We start from the raw sequence: 23270 nt of genomic DNA, 5'->3' as shown, positions 1-23270 counted from the left end.
GAATTTAGTTCTCTGATCTTATTTAGTCTATGTAAATTTGCTCGTGGCATGGGTAGTAATCCAAAGATTATTATCTTCTGCTTTTTAATTTGGCTCCTAGCTGCTCATAATCCCTTAGCAGAACCTTCTTCTCTGTCCTATCTATGTTGTTGGTACCCACGTGGACCACGACAACTGGATCTACCCCTTCCCCACTCCAAGTTCCTCTGCAGCCTGGAGGAGATGTCCTTAACCCTGGCAGCGGGCAGGCAACACAGCCTTCGGGACTCAGGCTCACCTCTGTGTCTATTCCCCTAATGATACTGTCCCCTACCACTACAATGTTTCTTTTTACTCCCCCCGCTTGAATGGCCCCCTGTACCACGGCGCTGTGTTCAGTTTGCTCATCCTCCCTGCAGTCCCTGCTCTCGTCCACACAGGCAGCAAGAGCTTCGAACCTGTTGGACAAGAGCAAGGGCCGAGGCTCCTCCATCACGACCTCCTGGATCCCGATACCATCCTCACTCGTAGTCACACCCTCCTGTCCTTGACCGCTAGCCAAATCTGAGTTAGTTAACCTAAGGGGTGTGACTACCCCCTGGAACACAGTGTCCAGGTAACTCTCCCCCTCCCTGATGTGTCGCAGTGTCTGCAGCTTGGACTCCAACTCATCAATGCGGAGCCAAAGTTCCTCGAGCTGCAGACACTTACCGCAGACGAGACCAGCAAGCGGCAGACACACGCTGGGCATCAGCAGGTGACTTGCCGATGAATCGGCTTTGGATTGTGTGTCGATTCCTCTCCAGTGGGGGCCCGCAGGTAGGTCCTGGGAAGGAAGGGGTGATTGGGAGTGGGGGTGGGGGAAGGAGGGTCGATCAGGAGAAGGGGAAATGATCGGGAGAAGGGGAAATGCTCAGGGGGGGTCAATCAGAAGAAGGAGAAACTATTGGGAGGGAGGGAGAGAGAAGGGGAAATGATTGGGAGGGAGGGGGTGATTGGGAGGAAAGGGGCGATCAGGAGAAGGGGAAATGATTGGGAGGGAGGGGCTGATCGGGAGGGAGGGGGCGATCAGGAGATGGGGAAATGATTAGGAGGGTGGGGGTAATCGGGAGGAGGGGGTGATCAGGAGGGTGCGAGGAATGATCGGAAGTCTTCAGCATTGCAATGGAACAATGAGCATTCAGGCAAGTATTTTTTTACAAATCTGGTGCCAGCCTCCTGCAGCCCATTTAAGAACCATTGGTTAGCCCACATGTAGATTACGTTCTCCTGAATGTAGCCGGCTGCATTCAGCACAGACCAACTTTGTAAAGGGAACCTAAAACTGCCATTAATCCTGCAAAGTCCTGCTCACTAACATCTGGGGACATGTGCCAAAATTGGGAGAACTGTCCCACAGACTAGTCAAGCAACAGCCTGATATAGTCATACTCATAGAATCGTACCTTTCAACTAATGTCTCAGATTCCTCCACCTAGAAGGACAAGGGGAGCAGGTGCATGGGAACACCACCGCCTGCAGTTCCCCTCCAAGTCACATGCCATCCTGACTTGGAAGTATATCGATGTTCCTTCATCAAAATCCTGGAATTACCTTCCCTAACAGCACTATGGGAGTACCTTCAGCACACGGACTGCAGCGGTTCAAGAAGGCGGCTCACCACCATCTTCTCAAGGGCAATTAGGGATGGGCATTAAATGCTGGCCTTGCCAGCGATGCCCACATTTTTTTTAATTTCACTGCTTATTTCCATATGTTTCAGGCTTGGGCTCATGATGTCTCTTTTTCTGCCTTTACCAATATGACAGGCATGGAATGTGCCTGTGTACCTAGCCCACTGCATTGGCACATGCTGTACCACTTGTTTTACATCTGTAAAATGGGTGTGGCACCAACCAATTTCTTGGCCATGCTCTCTCCCCAGATCAGCAGACTGCTGACTGTTCCATTTAACACACCCTGGATTTCTCTCTTGATTAGCACACTGTTTATTGCCTCGGACCCTCTTGCTTCCATAGTTATTATTTCACACTTATTGCTGTTACATTATACTTAGTACTAATTCTTTTACACTCCATATTGAGCTGGAATGTAACTAAATGGTCAGAACGTTTCTGAATCTGCATAATCCTACATTAAAATAATCATTTCTGATAAGAATAACTATTTGATTCAGGCTACATACTACACCGATCTTAATCATTGATAGGATGTGGGATTTATTGCCCATCCCTACTTGACCTTGAGAAGGTGGCGGTGAGCTGCCTTGTCGAACCGCTGCAGTCCGTCACATGAGTATACTTCTTTGTAACAGTATGGTACAACTGAGTGGCTTGCGAGGCGTTTCAGAGGGCAGTTAAGAATCAACCACATGTGTTCTGGATTCACGTAGAAGCCAGACCGGGTAGGGGCAGCACATTTCCTTCCCTAAGTGAACCAGATGGGTTTTTACTACATTCCTGTAGTTTCACTAGCTTTGTATTCCAGATTTATTTAATGACTGAATTTAAATTCTCCAGCTGTCCTGTTGTGTGTTGAACTCATGTCTACCAGATCATTAGTCCAGGCTTCTGGATTACTCGTCCAGCAACATACCCTCTGTGCCACCGTACCCCAACTGAGTGTTATAAAGGTTGATGGGGTTGTTGAAGATGTAACTAAGGGCGTTAGGGCTCGGGAAACTTTTGCTTCCATTTAATTATCAACACCAAGTGATGAGATGGTTAAACTTTGGGTTTGTTTAAAGGTTTTTTTTTACAGTTAGGCATCTTGCCAGCTTTGCAGTGACGCGGCGTTTCGAAATTCGGCGATGCACAGAGAGATTTGATCACAGAGCTCCTTCTGGTTTAACGTGAACGTTTGCGATTGTCGATTCGATCGGGCAGGGGAATTCGAGACGCCAGGGCCAGGGATGCAGCCCAGAGCCGGTCCAGGCTGACATGTGACCGGGACCCGCGCGGTTACTCGGCGGCTTTTCCACCTTGGTATTCCTGGGAATAATATGAGCACAAAGTCACAGCGGAGTTGTGCCGAGATTCGGGAGCAGCAGCCGCCATGCTCGCACTCCGAGCCATCAGTCTGCAGTCCCTTCTGCGAGTGCTTTGGGTCTTCCAGAGCAAGGTGCTGAGCACAGGTGAGGCAGGTCACGGGTGGGAGCAGCACCCTGGGGAGATGAGGGGGTGGTGAGGGGGTGGTGATTCATCTCCTATCCTGTCTTGGGTTGAGGAACCCAATTTCAGAGTTTGAAGACAAATATCACGTGGAGTGAGAGGAGTGTGTGCGAGGTTAGATTGGCTCAGCAAGTTTCAAACAAGTGCTTTTGTAACAAGTCTGATGGAGAGGCAGATGTCCCTATATCCCTCGGTACAGACTAGGCGCCTGAAGCTGGGACTGAGACCTGTTGTGAGTGCGGGTGCCAGGTCCCTGTTTGGGACCACGACCTGAAACTGGAATCTGAGACTGTTACCTCTCACCCAGAGAGGCGGATTGTGGAATTTTCCTGCAATGTTTGTAATTGTGGGGATTGCAGAGTTGAAGATTACAATGAGGGGGGGGATTAGATTGTACTTACCCAGGTTGGCAGAGTGAACACTGAGCTCTTCTACACTTCTGGAACATCCTGTTCGCCGATTTGGATTATTCAGATCAGCCTTAAACTCGCTGGTAGAACAAGACCAAAAATAAAATGGAAATCAGAAACTGAAAGCTCGAATGCGAACTTGAGCTTTGAAATCTGAGTTGCAACTCTCCGCATTCATTGGGTTTGGGAGAGCAGAAGCGGGGATTCCCGAAGGAGTTTTTTTGTTACGAAATGAAGTTAAAACCGCTTCTCTGTCCCAGCTGGAAGAGGTGGGGTGGGCACATGCAGTGGGCTCTCGGATACTCACTCTACCCCCACACCACCATCTCCGATTTATCTTTCTGATTCTGAGCCTCTCTCTCTCTCTGGTTCCCACGGGATATGGTGCCAGTTCTGAGTGGCAGGTGGCAGCCATCGGGCACTTAACCCAGCGGAAGGTGTGCCAACGCTTGACCTGGTCCTAGAGTTAGACCTAGAGAGAGTGCACTGCTATTGATAAACAGCATGAAACCCACCACCTGCGGGGGGGGGGGGGGACTCAGGGGATCGGTTGGTCACAGCAGGTTTAGAGGGGATTTGAGGGGAAAAATTTCACCCAGAGGGTGCTGGGGGGGTCTGGAACTCACTGCCTGAAAGGGTATTAGTGGCAGAAACCCTCGTCACATTTAAAAAGTACTTGGGTATGCATGTGAAGTGCTATAACCTGCAGGGCTACGGACCAAGAGCTGGAAAGTGGGATTAGGCTGGATTGCTCTTTGTCGGCTGACACGAACACGATGGGCCGAATGCCCGCCTTCTGCAATGTCAATTTCTATGAGTCGAGAACGAAATCCTGCAAACTGGGGCCGCGGGTTGTTTGTGTGGTTATCTTGAATCACATTGCTGTTCAGCGTGTTTCAATCCTGATTAATCAGGTTGTTTCTTGTCCAATGTTATTTAGCTTCCCTTGGCCAGGTTAGCTAGTTCTACCTGGAAGAGAAGAGGATTTGATTGTTGCTGATTATGTAACTCATATATTATGTATGTAACTCCGCGGTTGGTTTTGCTGGGAGCTGTTTAGAAGAAGGCAGTTCCCTGCCTAGATTGGGCATGTCCGTGTATTAGAGAAGCAGGAATATCTCGAACTCCCTGGCAATTAGAAGTTCTTGCGGCTAACTGTGTGGTCCTTAGTGACTGTGTCGGATGTGTGTACACGGTAGCTGCATATCACCTCGGGCGGAGATGTGTGTTACATTGAGAACCTGGTTTAAAATGCTAAGCGACCCTTAGTTGGCGCCCCTGGAATCTAAAATACTCGGGCCCCTGTAACTACAATCCTGGCAACGAGCTCAGACCGCTTATACGAGATTTTCACCAAAGTTTGGGAGTGGCTTGGCGTTACTGACTGCGTATTGTCGAGGTGATCCATCTCTGTAACACAAAGACCGTGCATTATTGCAATGTACGCACACTTCGCGGACCCAGCAATCGCAGCCCAATGAGCAGAACAACAAAGGCTCATTAATTCAACAGAAACCTTTGTTCACAGTTACAACTAAAACGGTATCACAAGCTGGCGACTGATAACCCGCAGCGACCTTTTAATCGGCAGCAGTAACCACTCATTTCCACTCTGGAATGGCCCAATGATACATTTCGGAATTCAAATTCACTGCAGATAACAGTAACTCTTATAAACAACGAGCAGCGCTGGGATTTCCTGTCCATCTGCACAGATCTCATACCCGCACATAGGGTGTATATGGGCTGCTGTTCAGGAACGGTTTAGTGGAAGGGCGAAAACTTCAAACTGAATGACTCTGGTTAGATATCTCAAAACTGAAATACATCAAAGCTTACAGGATGCTACAGACCTCCGGAACAGTATAAGGTGTGAGGGGGAGGCTATTTGCTCTTTGACTCTATGAAGAGATAGACAGGGAGAACTTTGATCAACCAAGTATAAACTGGGAAAGCATCTGGTTTAGAGTCGATATTGGTAAATGTTATGCATTAAACTGCATTGTATACATGCCCCCAGTGTATTGAGGAAACCAAAAGAGGCAGTGCTCATCTGGACCTGGTATTAGTTAATAATCCAGGCAATATAAAGGACATTGAAGTTGTACGCCTGGTAGAATAGCGAGTACAGAATAATCAAGTTCAACATGATCTTGAAGTCAAATATACATAGGACGAGGACTGGAGGAATCATGTGTGACCTTAAAAGGGCTCCATTCAAAGAAATGAGGTAAACAACTAAAATAAATATTTTAGTAGATTCTTAACACTTCAGTGGCAGTCAAGTGGAATGCCTTTAAAAGTATAATGCTGAGTATAAAGGTCAAATGCATTGCTAAAATCCCAGTCTAAGCAAATGTGACCCTAACTTAGATTAATAAACAAATTAAAAGATAATCAGTATAAATAATATCAACAAATCTTGCACGGAGAAAGGCAAAGAGATTCACTGGAATTAATATTTTTAAAATGCAAAAAAACATTAAAAGGGGTCAGCGTTACAAAGAGAAACCTGAATAAACCGCATAGAGGCAGAGGCTAAGCACATCAGTTAAAAACATATATATTTCCCAGTATTATAACAGTAAGAGGGCGGTGTGTTTTCGCTGTGCTAACTATGTAAGTTGTTGTGCAAAACATAAAATATGTAAACAGGCTTGAAATTGAAAATGAACACAAAATAGTAAATATTCTGAATGATTCTTTCCTCAAACTATTCAGAAGAGGATACATGAGCAATATGTTCTCCCCAAACAGAATTAACCTAAGGAGAATCAATCACTTCAGCATAAATAAAATGAAAGTTTTAGACAGGCTAAAAGAGCTCATGACAAATAATTCCTCAGCAATGGATGGTGTTTATCCCAGAGTGCTGAGAAAGACCAGATTCTTTTTTTATGTGGCACTACCAACCATTATGAGGGAGTCACTGGGCACTCGTGAAGTACCAGAAGATTGTAAGCAGGGTAATCTGGTGCCCATATTTAGAACAGACAGAAGCGACAAGAGACCCATTCCATTCTATATAAATAATGGGTTGATTATCAGGAGTAAAGTTGAAGATTATCTGTACAATAATCTAGTAAACAACAATCATCATGGATTCAGAAGGGAAGGATCCTGCCTGACAAACCTCCTCAAAAGCTTCGATGAAGTGATGGCCCAAGTGAACTGTGGGATGTCCTATGCTGACTTCCAAAATGTATTCGCCAAAATTCCACAAAAAGCCTGCTAGTTAAGCTCAATGTGTTAGTGATTCAGGGTAAACCCTGAGAATGGATAAATAATTGGCCGAAGGGTAGAAAACAATGTACTTGTGAAAGGAGTTATGTTGGGGAGGGGGAAGGGCTGAGTGGGATTTCCCAGAGATTGGTGTTAAGACCGTTGCTGTTTCTAATCTATGTAAATGACCTGCATTCAGAAACTAGATGTAAAATGGTCAAATCTGCAGATAATGCCAAACTAAGAGATGCAGTGGATTTAGAGGAGACAGCTCAGAAATGTCAGAAGAAGTGGGCTAAAATATATTAGTGGGTAGAAAAATGGCAGATGAAATTTAGTGCAGACAAATGTAAAGTATTACACATTCAAAGAAAAAAATAAGTAACAGATTTACTCCATAAATGGTATTGGAATAGGCAACGATGAAGCTGAACGAGACCTAGAATTCCTAGTAAACTCAATACTCAATGGGGCAATGGTGTAAAATGGGCAATATCAAATTATACACCATGCTTGATTTCCATTTCCATTTAAGCCAATAGAAAGGAAAATTGGGAAAGGTGTAGAATGGGTGACCAATTCAATATTGCCCGTCTTACACAATTGCCCAAAGTTAATTTATCCCCAACATGTTCAACCAATGCACAACAGCAATCAATAAAGCCAAGAGAATGTTGAACAACATAGCAAAAACAGTCAAATACAAGTCGACCAAACTGCATAGTGCTCTGGTCAGATTGTACCTTGAGTACTGCATCCGATTTTGGTCACTTGGATTTATATAGCATCTGTCATGACCACCGGATGTCTCAAGCGCTTTACAGCCAATGAAGTACTTTTGGAATGTAGTCACTGTTGTAATGTAGAAAAGACATATAAGTGCGAGTGTCATTGCCGAGAAGAGCCACACGACTGATGCCTAGTGTCAATGGTCTGAGTTTTGAGGCAAGACGAGATAAAGTTGGGCTTTTTAGTATGGAATGGAGGTGTCTGAGAGGTGGTCATGAAGTTAAACAAAACTTAATTTAAATGGAAAGATCTTCTTGTACTTTGTTACAAAACATAAATCATAGTTTGCAGCCCAGCACATATGTCAAGCTATCCTGGACAACAAGCTAGTTAAGGGAACAGAAAAGGTAAATCTGGAATATTACTTTACATTACATATTGATAGTAGGACCAAGTAACATAGGTCCAAACTAGTAAAAAGTGAATTTAGGACTGATATCAGGAAATTCTTCTTTACACAAAGATTGATCAACATATAGAACAGACTTCTAGGAAGAGTAGTGGGAAAAACTGGAATCTTTTCAGAAACAATTGGATGCTGAAATGAGGGAAATTTCGGGTCTTTCTGGATAGATGAACTAAGATGGGCTGAAAGATCTTCCTCATTTCTATTCCATACTGGTGTGAATATCACAGAATGTGAAGTAACCAGATTATAAAATTAGATAAAGTATATAGGGAATACCTTTTTAAAAACTGTGATTTAAATACTAAAATTGGAGCAGTCACACATTGGAAATGTCATACAGGTGCAGTAGAGGGCATTGAGCGGAGGCATATTACTGGGACAGTGTAGAAAGAGCTTCACTGTATATGTAGTCTGTGCTGTACTTGATGTGGGAGTCTTTAATGGAACAGTGTGAAGGATTCTTTGCTCTGTAGCTAACCTGTTCTATATCTGAACTGGGAGTGTTTGATGGGCAGTGTAGTTGGAGCTTTACTCTGCATCTCTGTAACTGCCCTGGGAGTGCTTGATGCTGACACTGAATATCCAACATGGGAAGTACTCCATTCCCAGCATTAACATTCACACAACATTCACCTTGATGAGCGCAAAGAAAATCCCCAAAATTCTTTCTGAAGTCAAGTGTATTCGATCACATGATTAAGTGCACGATAATATTTAGTTTTTATAAATACGTAATTAGTAACAGCTGCAATTGGTGATGTGATGACATTGTCTCACTGACTGGATTTGCTAAGCTCTGTTACTAATTGTATAAATTGACTTGTATGGCCCTTTATGACAAACAATGTGGTACTAAACAGAGCGCGTGTATTGGGAGTGCTGGTCTTTGATCTGTTGTGTACACAGTAAGACTGTCTCAAGTTGGATGAATCATGTATTATTGTGCATCAGATACAATAGAATCACTTGCTGTGCATTTACACAACTGCTTAGGGCCAAACATAAATGCTTTTTGTGGTTGTAAGTCAGGCGCAGTACCAACTTGTGTTGCCCTCAGCCCTGGTTTGCGTGTCCTCACTTGGAATGCCTGACTACAGCAGTTAGTCATTGTTCCATATTTTATTAAGTTATAGCTGCCAGTTCTGTATTTCTTTAAGGCCCACTCTGCAAATTATAACAAAACAACATGGTGGTGCAGGTATGTAGTGCCCAGCAGCAGGAAATACACTGCTAGTTACACAATGTCAGACGACAGTTTAGGGGAATGAGCCAAACTGCAACCAACATGTGTGACAATGAACGTGGTTCTGGGGGGAGGGGAGGAGAGAGGACGGCAGGGAGGAGGGGGGAATCACAACAAGAAGAATGACCAGAACACACACCTCACTCGTCATCTCAGCCTCCATCAATGTACCAGATTCTCCTCCATTAATGTACCAGATTCTCCTCCATCAATGTACCAGATTCTCCTATGTCGTATTCTTCCCTTCTGCTTTTAAAGGTGCGCAATCATGCAGGATGGAAGGAACTTGCATTTAGTGTGCCTTTCACAACCCCAGGACATCCCAAAGTGTTTCACAGCAAATTAAGTAGCTTTGAACTGCAGTGAGTGTTGTAAGCAAACAGGCAACCAATTTATGCACAGCAAGGTCCCACAGCACTGAGATAAGTGACCAGATAATCTGTGTTAGTAATGTTGGGTGAGGGATACATGTTGGCCAGGACACTGGGATATCTCCCCTGCTCTTCTTCAAATAATGCTCTGGGATCTTTTGTGTCCACCTGGAGCCTCACTTTTATAACTTAATCTGAAATAGACCCCTCCGACAGTGAGGCACTCCTTCAGTACTGCAGTAAAGTGACAGCCTGTGTTGTATGCTCAAGTCTCTGGAGTAGGCCTTGAAACCACAACCTTCTGACTCAGAGATGAGAGTGCTAAGGCTGAGGAAAGGTGACACCAGGAAACTGCGGCAGATTGGGTTTTGTACACACCATCTCCGTCCCCACGGTATTGATCATAGGGAAGCACAATGAGTCTGTTACCTCTGGGACATGTTGGAATGCAATCCAGATGGATGAGATGATAGTTTTTATCTGTATCCAATGTGAAATGAGTTTAGGCAGCCTCTTAGAAATTAATTGGTATTAAATTGAAAATCCCACTCAATGAGACCATAGCACACTTGGTGAGGAAAATGGAAAGATACCTTACTCTGCACTGGCGGTGCTTGATGTGTAGTGTAGAGGTATCTTACTGTGCATCTAATTTTGGCCTGGGAATACTTGATGCTGACAATGGGTTCCCAAAAATGGTAAGCAATCCATTTCCTAGCCCTGATAGCCCTTACCTTGAAAAGTAGAACATCTTACTCAACAAGGAATGTGCGCTACTCCTTTCCAATTTGTCCTTTTGAATCCTAAGCCTGGCCTGATGTTTTGCTAGGAATCGATAATGGCAACTGCAGGATAATTAACAGCAAGCTGTCACCTCCAATACATCTGTTTATTTCATAAAGATATAAGGAAATTCAGAGCAAGAAAGCCCAGTCAGCCTTCAGTCTCTGTCATGTTTCAAAATCGTTGACTATTTGGTTTTGGAGGTATTTCAGGTTATTTATATTGTGATGTTGCTATTTACTTAAATTCAGCATTCAAAGGGTTAACCAGGCAACACACAAGCTACCTGGGAAAGGGGGGATTAGACCCAGTAGCTGGGGCTAACAGAACTGTGTTTCTCATGTACCATATCAATTTGAGACAATGGGATTTATTCGTACATTTCAGAGAGGAAGTTGGATGTGCTGTGAGAATGGCTTCCTTGCATTGAGCACAGCAGGGGATTATATCTGAACAGACCATTTAAGTGGAGGAGATGAGATTTCTGATTAGTGGTAGCAGATCTGATTGGCAGCTCAACAAGTCAATACCCAACACGGGGAGCTAGCTGGAGGCAGGTCAGTGGTCAGGTTTTTGGCTTCACCTTAAGCTGGGACAAAGGCATTCTGTTCAAGTTTGAATTTGGAAACAGTCAGGAAGGCTTTCATTGTCTGATTAACACATTAGAAATGAAGAGTCTTGTGGCTAAGATATGAACAAATACCTTTTGTAAGAGAAAGATTATTACTGGCTAGTTTCAGAGATTGCTGACCAGTAAAATAAATTTCACCAGTTAATGGGTGAGAGTGACGTCTTTGTTATCTTTCATGTTATGTGGAGCAAAATAAAATAACTTGAACTTCATTGATAACTGTATTCTGTTCGGCTCTGTATCTTGTATCTTGGTTCACAACTGGCCATGTCACACTAGAATATTTATCAGTCTGCCTTCGGAAAACTAGGAGAAATGCACATGGAAGCATGTGCAAGATTACAGGATAGAGTGCACACAATGACAGGTCACACTGTCATACAATCAGATACTGGGCAGTAAAGGTAAATATAGCATCTGCTTAAGGAATGGTCTGGTGATGCTGAACCGATGAGACTATCTAGTGCAACCCAAAATTTAAAACACTCCCACTCCACCCAGAACCTGTTCTGATTATTCTTTCACAAAAGCAAAATACTGCGGATGCTGGAATCTGAAATAAAAACAGAAAATGCTGGAAATCTCAGCGGGTCAAGCAGCATCTGTGGAGAGAGAAACAGAGTTAACGTTTCAGTTCGATGACCCTTAAGGTTAACTCTGTTTCTCTCTCCACAGACACTGCCTGATTATTCTTTTATTGTTCTATCCTCCCACTCCATCTGTTGATCCCTTTTATGTTAAAGAACAGCATGGTTCATTCCCTTAGCTCCACTGAGAAAGGAAAGTCAAGCAGTTGTGTTAACAGTTGTCCAGGAGCCCTTCTCAAGAGATGTCGAGGTGTTAATTGACCCCAGATCAACTCCATTCTCCAGGAATCTGGCTCATATCCACAATCCCATTGGGGCAATAAAGTTTCATCTAATCACTAACCCTGCTCGAGGCTAATGAATTTTGACCTTGTGCCCCCTAGTCCTGCATTCTTGTCCAGCTGGTTTACTTCCATCTCTTCCTCATTTTTCATTATCTTAAAGACCTGAATCATGTCTCCACTCAGAGCTTTCTCCAGCAAAGATAAGCTTAGTCATTGAAACTTCCTTTATAACTTAGTCCCCTTAAGGCCTGAGACCATCCCAGTCACCCTATCTAAGGCATCAATATCCTTTTGGAGGTAGGGTGATCAAAACTGCGCGTCATATTCCAGAACTGGACTTGCTATTGATCTCCACAATGTCAGGATAACTTGTTCTGTCTTGTAGCCCAACACTTCTCGAGATCATTCTTACATCTCAACGCATCAATATGCGTGCCATTTGTAACATTCACTAATAGAATCTAGGACTATGCAAACAAGTGTCAGCTGTGGCTCAGTGGGTAGCACCCTCCCCTCTGAATCAGAAGGTTGAGATTTCAAGTCCCACTCCAAGAACTTGAGCATATAAATTGAGGCTGGTACTCCAGTGCAGTGCTGAGGGAGTGCTGCACTGTCAGAGGTGCCGTCTTTCAGATCAGATGTTAAACCGAGTCCCTGGTTACTCTGTCAGGTGGACGTAAATGATCTCATGGCATGATTTGGAGGAACAGGAGAGTTATCCCCAGTGTCCTGCCCAATATTTATCCCTCAACCAACATAACAAAAACAGATTATTTGATCATTATCACATTACTGTTTGTGGAAGTTTGCTGTGCGCAAATTGGCTACCACATTTCCTAATTACAACAGTGACTACACTCCAAAAGTATTTCATTGGCTGTAAAATGCTTTGAGATGTCCGGTAGTGGTGAAAGGCACTATATAAAGGCAAATCTTTCTTTTTTCTATAACAGTAAAATTAATGCACAATAAAAGCAGAAAGTGCTAGAAACACTCAGCAGGTCAGGCAGCATCTGTGCAGAGAGAACCCGAGTGAGCATTTCAGTGGGTGTACAGTTATGCCTTTATTCTAATTGAATCTGTTGTTTTCTCCCCTCCCTCCAGGGGCTGAGCACTCTATCGAGGCTGCAGAGGGAGACCTGCTCTTCTTGATGGACAGTTCTGGCAGTATCCTGCCCTATGAGTTCACCAACTTGAAAGAGTTCGTTGTTGATTTACTGAAGCCATTCACCATAGGCCCCAGCGACGTGCAGGTCGGATTTGTGCACATTAGTGATGACCCAGTGGTGGAGTTTCCATTTAATAAATACACGTCGGACACTACTGTACAGCGGGCTCTTCTGAACATGAAGCAGAAACTGGGAGACACCAATACCGGCAAGGCACTGACTCATGCCAAAGACTCGATGTTCACACAGAAGGCAGGCGCCAGACCAGATGTCCCAAAAGTCCTGGTATGGCTGACGGACGGGGTATCATCAGACGACATATCACAGCCCATCCAACACCTCAAGGACCTCGGGGTTACCGTTTTCATTGTTAGCACGGGGAGGGGAAATTACATTGAACTGAAGGCTGCAGCCAGTGAACCATCAGAAAGGCACCTGTATTACGTAGATCCCGATGACATGCATGTTATTACTGAGGAGCTCCGTAATGAAATTCTAGGTATGTCCATGTTACAGTCATTATTTCAATACAATTGTTCTCCGCTGGGGTTAAAGTATGTTCCCCCAATCCCTTTATCTTCACCGTCTGTCATTGGGTGGGGAGCAGAAGCACCTCTTAGGGCTCTCTGTGGGCAGCAGTGTGACTGGGAAGGGAGTTCAAACAGCTCCCATGGCTGTGTGCAGCTTTGTGACTGGGGAGGGAGTTTGAGCTGCTCCCAGGGCTCTCTGTATGCAGCTTTGTGACTGGGAAAGGAGTTTGAGCAGCTCCCAGGGCTCTGTGTATGCAGCTTTGTGACAGGAAAAGGAGCTTGAGCTGCTCCCAGGGCTCTGTGTGTGCAGCTTTGTGACTGGGAAAGGAGTTTGAGCTGCTCCCAGGGCTCTGTGTGGGCAGCTCTGCAACAAAGGGCCAAGTAGACCAGATCCCAGACACTCAGTACTAGATGCTGGTTGGCGGCTGGGGATCACGTGCAAGTTTTTCACATTTCTCTGTCAATGACAGTTCTTGTATTGAAGGTTGTGTTATAGTTTAAAATATCTGATACAAGGTATGAAGCAAGACTCTTCAGCAGGCTATTGATGTACTTTTGGGCAGTTTTTGTACAGGCCTGTGCCTGGAACAGCTGCTCAGGCTGGGCACAGGGACTGTCCATGCTTCAGTAAATGTAGAATCTACTAGCAGACAAACTCTTGTACAGTGGGTTAATGAGGGGCTTTTACTTGTTTAAAGCATTCGTTTGAAGTAGTTTATTTAGTGCTGAATCACTCACATCTTTGGGTCATTACATCATTACATCATTAATCATGTGATTAAAAGGACACACGAGCCAATCTTTTTAAGATAATATATCCCGTTAAAGTATTCAAAGAAACAAAAGTATTTAAAATCTCTATATAAGGAAATATTTCTGCGCAAAGTTGTAGGAATATTCTAATCAAATAGCTTTGCCACCATCTGAATTAGCGAGGAATGCTCTCTCTGTAAACTGTGTTGTTTTGTATAATTCACCATTATAAAGTACTTCGATTACAATATCAGCCAATTTCAATGTTACATCACAACACAAAATATTTTCAAATCAATTCACAAATACACAAATCACTAAAAGTTGCGACACAGGTTAGCAAGGTCATAAAAAATGCAAACCAGGCACTGTAGTTTATTTCTAGAGGGATAGAATTGAAAAGTAGGGAAATTATGCTAAACTTGTATCAAACCTTGGTTAGGCCACACTTAGAGTACTGTGTACAGTTCTGGTCGTCATATTATAAAAAGGATATAGAGGCACTGGAGAGGGTGCAGAGAAGATTTACAAGGATGATACCAGTAATGTGAGGGTGTACATATCAGGAAAGGATGAACAGGCTGGGTCTCTTCTCTTGAAAATCGAAGGCTGAGGGGTGACCTAATAGAGGTATTTAAAAATTATGAAAGAGTGGATACAGAGAGAATGTTTCCACTTGTGCAGATAAAGGCCATCAAAATAAGATAGTCACCAAGAAATCCAATAAACAATTCAGAAGAAACTTCTTTACCCAAAGAGTGGTGAGAATGTGGAACTCACTACCACAGGGAGTGGTTGAAGCAAATAAAATAGATGCATTTAAGGGGAGGCTGGATAAACATATGAGGGAGAGGGGAATAGAGGTTTATGCTGATAGATTTAGATGAGGAAAGACGGGAGGAGGCTCGAGTGGAGCATAAACGCCGGCATGGACTGGTTGGGCCGAATGACCTGTTTCTTTGCCTATGTAATCCTATGTAATTAATTTACTGTTAATAGCAAGGCTCATTTAGAGGGAGAGGGAGCAGGTTAACAAAAAGATGAGGAAGAGAGGGAGCAGGTTAGCATGAGGAGCAAAGGGAAAACTGCAGTTACCGATTCTTGTTTATTACTAGTCCTGGTACAGCTGATGTTCTGTGTGATATAGAAAAACCTAGCGGGGACTGTTGTTAAAGTACAAACAGGCAGTCAGTCTTTGAGCAAATAGCCTGCACTGAACTCATTATCTTGAGCTGGACACTTCACAGGCTGATCCACCCTAGCTTCTTTGGGGAGTTCATAGAGGTTGATTATGGGGACCTTTATGCTGGTGACCATAATAGTTCTTACAAATTCTGAGGCTCAGATCTTCAGTGGTAGACCCAGAGTTTTGTGGGTCTTGTGATCTGTTGTTGGATTAAGTGCTTCCTGTTCTGGGCTGCTAAATGAGCATGGAGTTGCGACTGCCTGCTTTTTAAAAAGTCATTGTTGGGATATGGGCATTGCTAGCAAAGCCAGCATTTATTGTCCGTTTCTGGTTGCCCTTGAGAAGGTGGTGGTGAGCCACCTTCTTGAACCACTGCAGTCCATATGGTGAAGGTACCCCACAGTGCTGGGATTTAGGTAAAGATTTCCAGGAATTTGACCCAGCGATGATGAATGAATGACTATATATTTCCAAGTCAGGATGGTGTTCGGTTTTGGGGGGGGGGGGGTAACTTGGAGCTGATGGAGTTCCCATGTGCCTGCTGCCATTATCCTTCTAACTGGTAGGGGTTGTGGGTTTGGGAGCTGCTGTCAAAGAAGCCTTGGCAAGTTGCTGCAGTGCATCCTGTAGATGGTACACACTGCAGCCGTGGTGCACTGATGGTGGAGGGAGTGGATGGCTTGATGGTGGATGGGCAGGAAATCAAGTGGACTGCTTTGTCCTGGATGGTGGCGAGCTTCTTGCGTGTAGTTGCAGCTGCATTCATTCAGACAAGTGGAGAGTATTCCATCAAACTCCTGACTTGTGCCTTGTAGATGGTGGAAAGGGTTTAGAGAATCAGTAGGTAAGCCATTTACCATAGCATACCCAGCCTATCACCTACTCTATGGCTGGCTCAGTTGAGTTTCTGGTCAGTGGTGACCCTCAGAATGTTGCTGGTGGGGGATTCAGCGATGATTTTGCCATGCAATGTTATGGGAAGGAGAATAGATTCTCTCTTGTTGAAGATAGACTCTTGATCAATGTCCTCTCTTCTTTTTGTTTTGGTGCGCTGTCCCTTTAACTGGCTGTGCGGCCCATTCAAATGTTTTGTGTATGCGCAGTTTCTCCCATATAAAGGGCAGTGAGCAGCCCGTGCGGGACCTGCAGACCGCTGCACAGCATAGCGAGAATATTGTTCATGATATGTGCTGCGTTAGCTGATCTGAGTGGGGATAGTGATTAGAGGCCTACAATTGGCGTTGGTGTCCATGGGCTAGGGAAAACATATCAGACTCAGTTTATGCTCCTGTTGCTCAGTGACTACTGCTGGAACGTGCACAGTGTCACATGAAGACATAATCATAATCACCTGTGACTCTTACGATCATGAAATAGCCTGGATTCTGCTGTTATTGCTGCTGTTAATCACATCCCAGACTGAATCATGTTCATTCTGACAGTTGGGTTTATAACTCCTGTAACTGGACTGGAGTTTAATATTTGGGATATAGACACATAAATTAGTGTTGCATTCAAAAGAAAAATACCCTGCTGACACATTAGGACAATTATTTGGGCTGGAGGGCCACTTAACAAGTTTTGGTGAACTGTTGAGGGTCCGCCCACCAATGTTCCCCCGAAGGAGCGCGGCCATGTACCAATCACAAGGTCCTACGCAGGCCGCTCACCGGCTCCTGCCACTGGAAGAGATAAGGTGCGTGCAGTATTGTTAAGCGCCCCCCCCCCCCCGGCCCAAATAATTAGCCACCCCTGAGTAAGAGACACTGAAACCAACCAGCTACATTTACCCTGTCTTTGAAACCATACAGACTGTGCAGCTGGCTGTTTGCCATATTGTTTCCAGTACCCCATGCAGATATCCATTGTTCCTTATTTTGCAATCTGATTTCAAAGCTACCCCTGTATGAGGCTATTCTCGAAATGATTCAGTGCGCAAAACCCTTTATCAGACCCAACAGAAGTTCCAATTAGAATGAACACTGACCCAGCGAGCAGAAATAACCCCACATCACAGTCCCCCAGCTACAGCAAGGTTGAAATGAAGAGCCCTCCATTAAAACAGAAACAATATTGACCACAAAAATATGGGCAGGTTAAATATGCTGCTCTATAAACAACGAGGGCATGCGCAGTATCTATAATCCCGTGCAATTACCTGGAGTCCTGGTGCTCTGGGATCCACTCCCGTGTCTAAGACAGCCATGAGAACTCCCCTGCCATCATCCTCTGGGTACCGGTAGAGGAAAGACACAGCACCAGTCTCTTCGGCTAAAGAGTATTGGAGGTGAGAATACTGTCATCTGTGGCTCAGTTGGTAGCACCCTCGCCTCTGAGTCAGAAGGTTGTGGGTTCACTCCAGAGACTTGAGCACAAAAATCTAGGCTGACACTCAGTGCAGTGCTGAGGGAGTGCTGCATTGTCGGAGGTGCCATCTTTCAGATGAGACATTAAACCGAGGCCCAGTCTGCTCCCTCAGGTGGATATAAAAGATCCCATGGCATTATTTCAAAGTAGAGCCGGAGAGTCATCCCCGGTGTCCTGGCCAATATTTATCCCTCAATCAACATAACAAAAACAGATTATCTGGTCATTATCACATTGCTGTTTGTGGGAGCTTGCTGTGCACAAATTGCGTTTCCCATATTACAACAGTGACTACACTCCAAAAAGCACTTCATTGGCTATAAAGCGTTTTGAGACTTCCAGTGGTCGTGAAAGGCGCTATGTAAATGCAAGGCTTTCTTTCTATGAGCAGCCATGACTCGACTCTAAAATGGATAGGGCATTTCTGGGTACAGATGTCTAGGCCATTGGGGCCCAGAATCGCAGAACAGATCTTTTTTAGATTGGGCTGGGGAGAATCGCTTTTGCGAATTGATAAATTGAATTAAGTATTACTATGTGCTCCCTCACTGCAGTTTGGGTCCGACTCTGACCCAGGAGAACCGAACGTGATTAATGTGCAGCTTGAGCTCCGGCTTGCAATCTATTTCTGTCCCGTTCAGCGGGCATGGAATGACTTGACGGTCCATATTTTGCCCACCACTGCTTTAGGGTCACGAAGAATGGCCAGTTGGGTGAGCATGCCCTGTGCCCATGGAAGCAGGGTGGGAGGAACACAAACACCGTCGTGGACCTGTGGGGCCGAGTCGCCTGTTTCTGTGCTGTAAATATTATGTAACCATACCCGAGCAGAAATCACTGCCTTCATGTGAGGAAATTGAAGGAAAAATACTATAAACAAATCAAGAGAAAGAGATTGCTGTATATTATAGAAGTATTATTAAACGCCCAGCTACATTCCTGAATTACAGGCTTATAATTTGCACATAACTGAACTGCCTTAAGAAATACGACTGTGTCTGTAATCAGCTTTCAGCACGTTGATCTTATCTCTGGCACTCACTTTGTTGTTAGACTGCTCCCGTATATTATATCTTGCATAGAAAAATGGGCCTCTGCATTCAATTGGACTTACAAAGTGGCAGCAGATCACAGTAAATTGCAGAGAGGGGCACGGAGTTCAAGAGTCTCGGTTTGAGTCTCGCTCACCCAGACCTAATCAACCAATAAGATTGAAGTGCCTTTGGATTGTAATAACTGTGAGCACTTTACATCACAAAGATCGTCTTCCTCATCCCCTTTAAGAAGTCCACAATTGGCTAATAATATCCTTTTCCTTTAATCCATCCATGAATTGCTAGTGATGTTTAATTGTGATTCATTATGTCTGACCACCACCTTCCTGAATTGTACCACAAGGAAATGAGACCGAAAATGCTGTTCCCGCGGTAGGCTTCACTCCAGCAGCGCAAGTTTCTACTGTAAATTAAAATGAAAAAGATTCTCAATGATGCAATTACCCAGCTTTCAGCTGAGTTAAAACATTTGATATTCAGTTCCTCCTCCTCCCCCACCACAACTCTCCCTGCGTTCACCCTGTACACAGAGCAGAAAGTCTGATAATTAAATTCTTTTACTCATCTGACCAGGTTTTATGCCAATTTTCAGTGCGCAAAACAAAAGGACCTTTTTAAGACGGTGAATAACAAAATCTTAACACAAAAAAAATTTACAGCACAAAGACATTGGACCCAGAGCATTGGTGAAACCCACATAGCCTCTATTCAACGACTGGCCAATGAGAAAAGAACACAACAGTAAACAGTAATGTAGAAAAATGTCCCAACACACTTCCAGTAGAGCGAAATCAGACAAACAATCGACACCAAAGAAGGAGATATTAGGACAGGTCCAAGAAGTATGTTTTGAGGAGAGTCTTAACAACAACAACTTTTATTTATATAGCGCCTTTAACATAGTAAAACATCCCAAAGCGCTTCAAAGCAGTGTTATAAGACAAAACAGAAAAATTTGACACTGAACCACATAAGAAGAAATTAGGACAGATGATCAAAAGCTTGGTTAAAGAAGTAGGTTATAAGAAGCGTCTTAAAAGAGTAGAGAGCAGTGGAGGGAATTCCAGAGCTGAGGCCCGAGACGGATGAAGGCAGAACCTCCAATGGTGAGGCAACGGGAATGCTGGATGCATGGTGTCAGAGCTGGAAGAACACATAGTTCTTGGAGGGTCCTAGGGCTGAAGAAGGTTACAGAGATAGGAATTGGTGAGGGATTTAAACACGAGGATGAAAACCTTAAATTTTAGATGTTGGGAGACCAGGAACCAATGTAGGTCAGCGAGCACAGGGGAGATGAGTGAGTGGGACTTGATGCAGGATTGGATACAAGTAGCAAAGTTTTTAATGAGATGAAGTTTCTGGAGGGTGAAGGATGGGAGGCCAGCCAGATGAGCATTGGATTGAGGTGGGCGATATTTGTGACAAAGAAGATATAGGGTAGCATGGGGTCAGATAGGACATAGAGCTTGCAAACAGCCTGGTTTAACCTGAGACAGTGTCTGGGGAGTGGGATGGAATCTATGGTGTGTTGGAACATTTTTCTACATTACTATTTACTGTTGTGTTCTTTTCTCATTGGCCAGTAGTTGAATAGAGGCTACGTGGGTTTTACCAATGCTCTGAGTCCAATGTCTTTTGTGCTGTAAAATCTATGGGGCCGAAGGCGATGGCTTTGGTCTTTCTAATCTTTAACTGAAGGAAATAGTTTGATGGCACAGTGGCAGTGGAGGAGTCACAGGATGCGATGGATGGGTTGAGCTGGTTGTCATCATCGTGCATGTGGAAGCTGACCCTGTGGGGGAACTTTAACCCCCCCAGGATGAGCGGGACAGTGGTTGGGGTGGGTTTAAATTGTAAAAGATGGAAAAACCCAACCTCAAATTGTCTGCGAATGCACCTACCTCCAGTTTAACTGGGCCGAGTTGGGGGTCAGCCAAATAACCAGCTCTCGAGAAGCGGGTTGGTGACTATAATATATTAATGAGGCTGCGTGCCTCAGATTTCAGCAGCCATTTGGATTTAACGACTGCAGGCCGGGTTTCCCAGGGCTCGGGAAACCGGCAGCTGAAGGGAGACGAGAACTGTTGCATCCAGCAGGTAATTGCTTTTCTAGCACTGCTTGTGGGCCAGGAGAAGCAGAAGTTCTTCCCTTCCCGGCCCCCAAGCTAACCTACCATGATCTGCTTCCCTCCCTGCAATCTCCAGACCACCAGCGATCTCTTTTCTGCTCCCTCCCCCCGGGCGATGTCTTTGCCCCTCCCCCATGCGCAACCTCTTTGCCCCCCCACACACGACCTCTTTGCCCCCCCCTCCACACGTGACCTCTTTGCCTACCCCGTGATCTCTTCCACCGTCCATTCTGTCCCTCCCTCCCACCTTCCTCTCCATTCCCTGGCTGTAGCTTTGTACAGCAGACTTTCTCATCCGATAACGGCTAGCCTCTCAATCTGGCTGGCATGAAACTGAGTTCTAAAATCCCAATGAGGCCCCGCCGTTAAATTTGGCAGGATCTCCATCTTTCCCGTATTTCCGAGTTTCCCATCCGCTAACAGTCGCCCTCTCTCCCTCCCTACTTCCCCGTAAATAGCGGGGGCTATGTCTTTGGACGGTGTGGCCCAGGGCCAGCAGGTAAATGAAGAGGAGGGGGCACAAGGATAGATCCTTGCGGGACTCCAGAGGTAGCTGCAAGGAGTGGGGTAGTCCTTTTGGCTACAGGATTCAACAAGCACTAGTTAAACACTGTCTTAATAAGAGATGCTGGTTGGTGTGACAGATGAATTCTGTCCTCCGTAGAATGTACAGCTGTTGGTTGCTGTTCTGGCACGGACAAGGCTATGAGACTTCTGTTTTTCTACGTGGATAAATTGGAACGTGCTTGAACCTCCTGCTCCTGTTCTGCATCACTCATCCCTCTCCTGAACCACAAGTGTTACCTCTCCAAAGCCATTATTGACCACTCCTGTGACATCACACCTTCAGCTGGCGAGCTACTCTTGCATTGAGTTAATTAAATATAACCCTCATTTGGCTGCAGCAACTAATGCTGTTTGTAATCATTCGCCCAGACGGAATCCTGGCAGTGGTGAGGCCCAAAGTGAAATCCAATGCCTTGGCTTAATGCAAGGAGACATGATGAAATTATATAGTTATGTGTGAAGAACACAATGTATGAAAAGCATTCAGATACTGCAGTTTGTCACAACCTACCTCATTTGCCCAATTATACAAGTTCCAATTTTAAATGCTTCTGAAACAGTTACTGGTTCTTAAACTGTGTGAAGAACTGGAGACCATAGAATTTGTTCCAGTCATAATGTTGAACAGCTGTTGGACATCATGCATCTGCAAATCATTTTTTCAGTCTCCGAAGCAATACTGCATTACTAAGTAGAAGAGAGGCTCTTCAAGCTTTGAGAGGCGGAAAATGAAAGGGGACCTTGTAGAGAATATAAATAAGTGTGTAAGGTAGTGCAATAGAAATGGGTAATCCTGAGCACAATTGCAAATTCTACAAATCCAGGCCCATCTTTCCCACAACTTTATGTTTGAATCCCTTGCCACAGTGCTGAAATGGCCCTTATCAAAGTCACAAATGACATCCTATGTGATTCTGACTGTGGTTAACACTCCCTCCTCATCCTTCTCGACCTGTCTGCAGCCTTTGACACGGTTGACTCTGTGATCTTCCTCCAAAGCCTCTCTTCCGTCCTCCAGCTGGGTGGGACTGCACTCTCCTGGTTCCATTCTTATCTATCCAGTTGTAGCCAGAGAATCACCTGCAATGGCTTCTCTTCCTGCTCCCACACCCTTACCTCTGGATTCCCCAAGGATCCATCCTTGGCCCCCTCCTATTTCTTGCCTACTTGCTGCCCCTCGGCAACATCATCCGAAACAAAGTCAGGTTTGATATGTACGCTGATGACACTCGGCTCTACTTCACCACCACCTCTCTTGACCCCTCCACTCTCTGATTTGTCACACTGCTTGTCTGACATCCAGTACTGGGTGAGCAGAAATCTCCTCCAAATAAATATTGGGAAGACCGAAGCCATTGTCTTCAGTCCTGGCTACAAACTCGTTCCGTAGCTACCAACTCCATCCCTTTCCCTAGCAACTGTCGGAGGGTGAACCAGACTGTTCACAACCTTGGCGTCGTATTTGATCCTGAGATGAGCTTGCAACCACATATCTGCTCCATCACCAATACTGCCTAATTCCACTTCCATAACATCGCCCGCCACCGCCCCTGCCTCAGCGAAGCTGCTGCTGAAATCCTTATCCATGCCTTTGTTACCTTTAGACCTGACTATTTCAATGCTCTCATGGCCGTCC

At 44.8% G+C, this 23270-nt stretch overlaps 1 protein-coding gene across 1 annotated transcript in view; it reads left to right on the top strand.

Moving 5' to 3' along the window:
• Positions 1 to 2745: 2745 nt before the first annotated feature.
• Positions 2746 to 23270, top strand: part of vwa1 (von Willebrand factor A domain containing 1) — a 59789-nt gene continuing 39264 nt past the window's right edge. Inside the window, exons 1-2 of the mRNA XM_070860960.1 lie at positions 2746 to 3112; positions 12983 to 13546. Coding sequence (XP_070717061.1) covers positions 3034 to 3112; positions 12983 to 13546 — 643 coding nt within the window. The 5' untranslated portion in view covers positions 2746 to 3033. The remainder of the gene's footprint in view (positions 3113 to 12982; positions 13547 to 23270) is intronic.

This window comes from Pristiophorus japonicus, chromosome 18 (genome assembly GCF_044704955.1).
Source record: "Pristiophorus japonicus isolate sPriJap1 chromosome 18, sPriJap1.hap1, whole genome shotgun sequence".
Lineage (NCBI taxonomy): Eukaryota > Metazoa > Chordata > Chondrichthyes > Pristiophoridae > Pristiophorus > Pristiophorus japonicus.
Note: the sequence above shows the minus strand (reverse complement) of the source record. Positions and strands in the feature narration are given on the sequence as shown.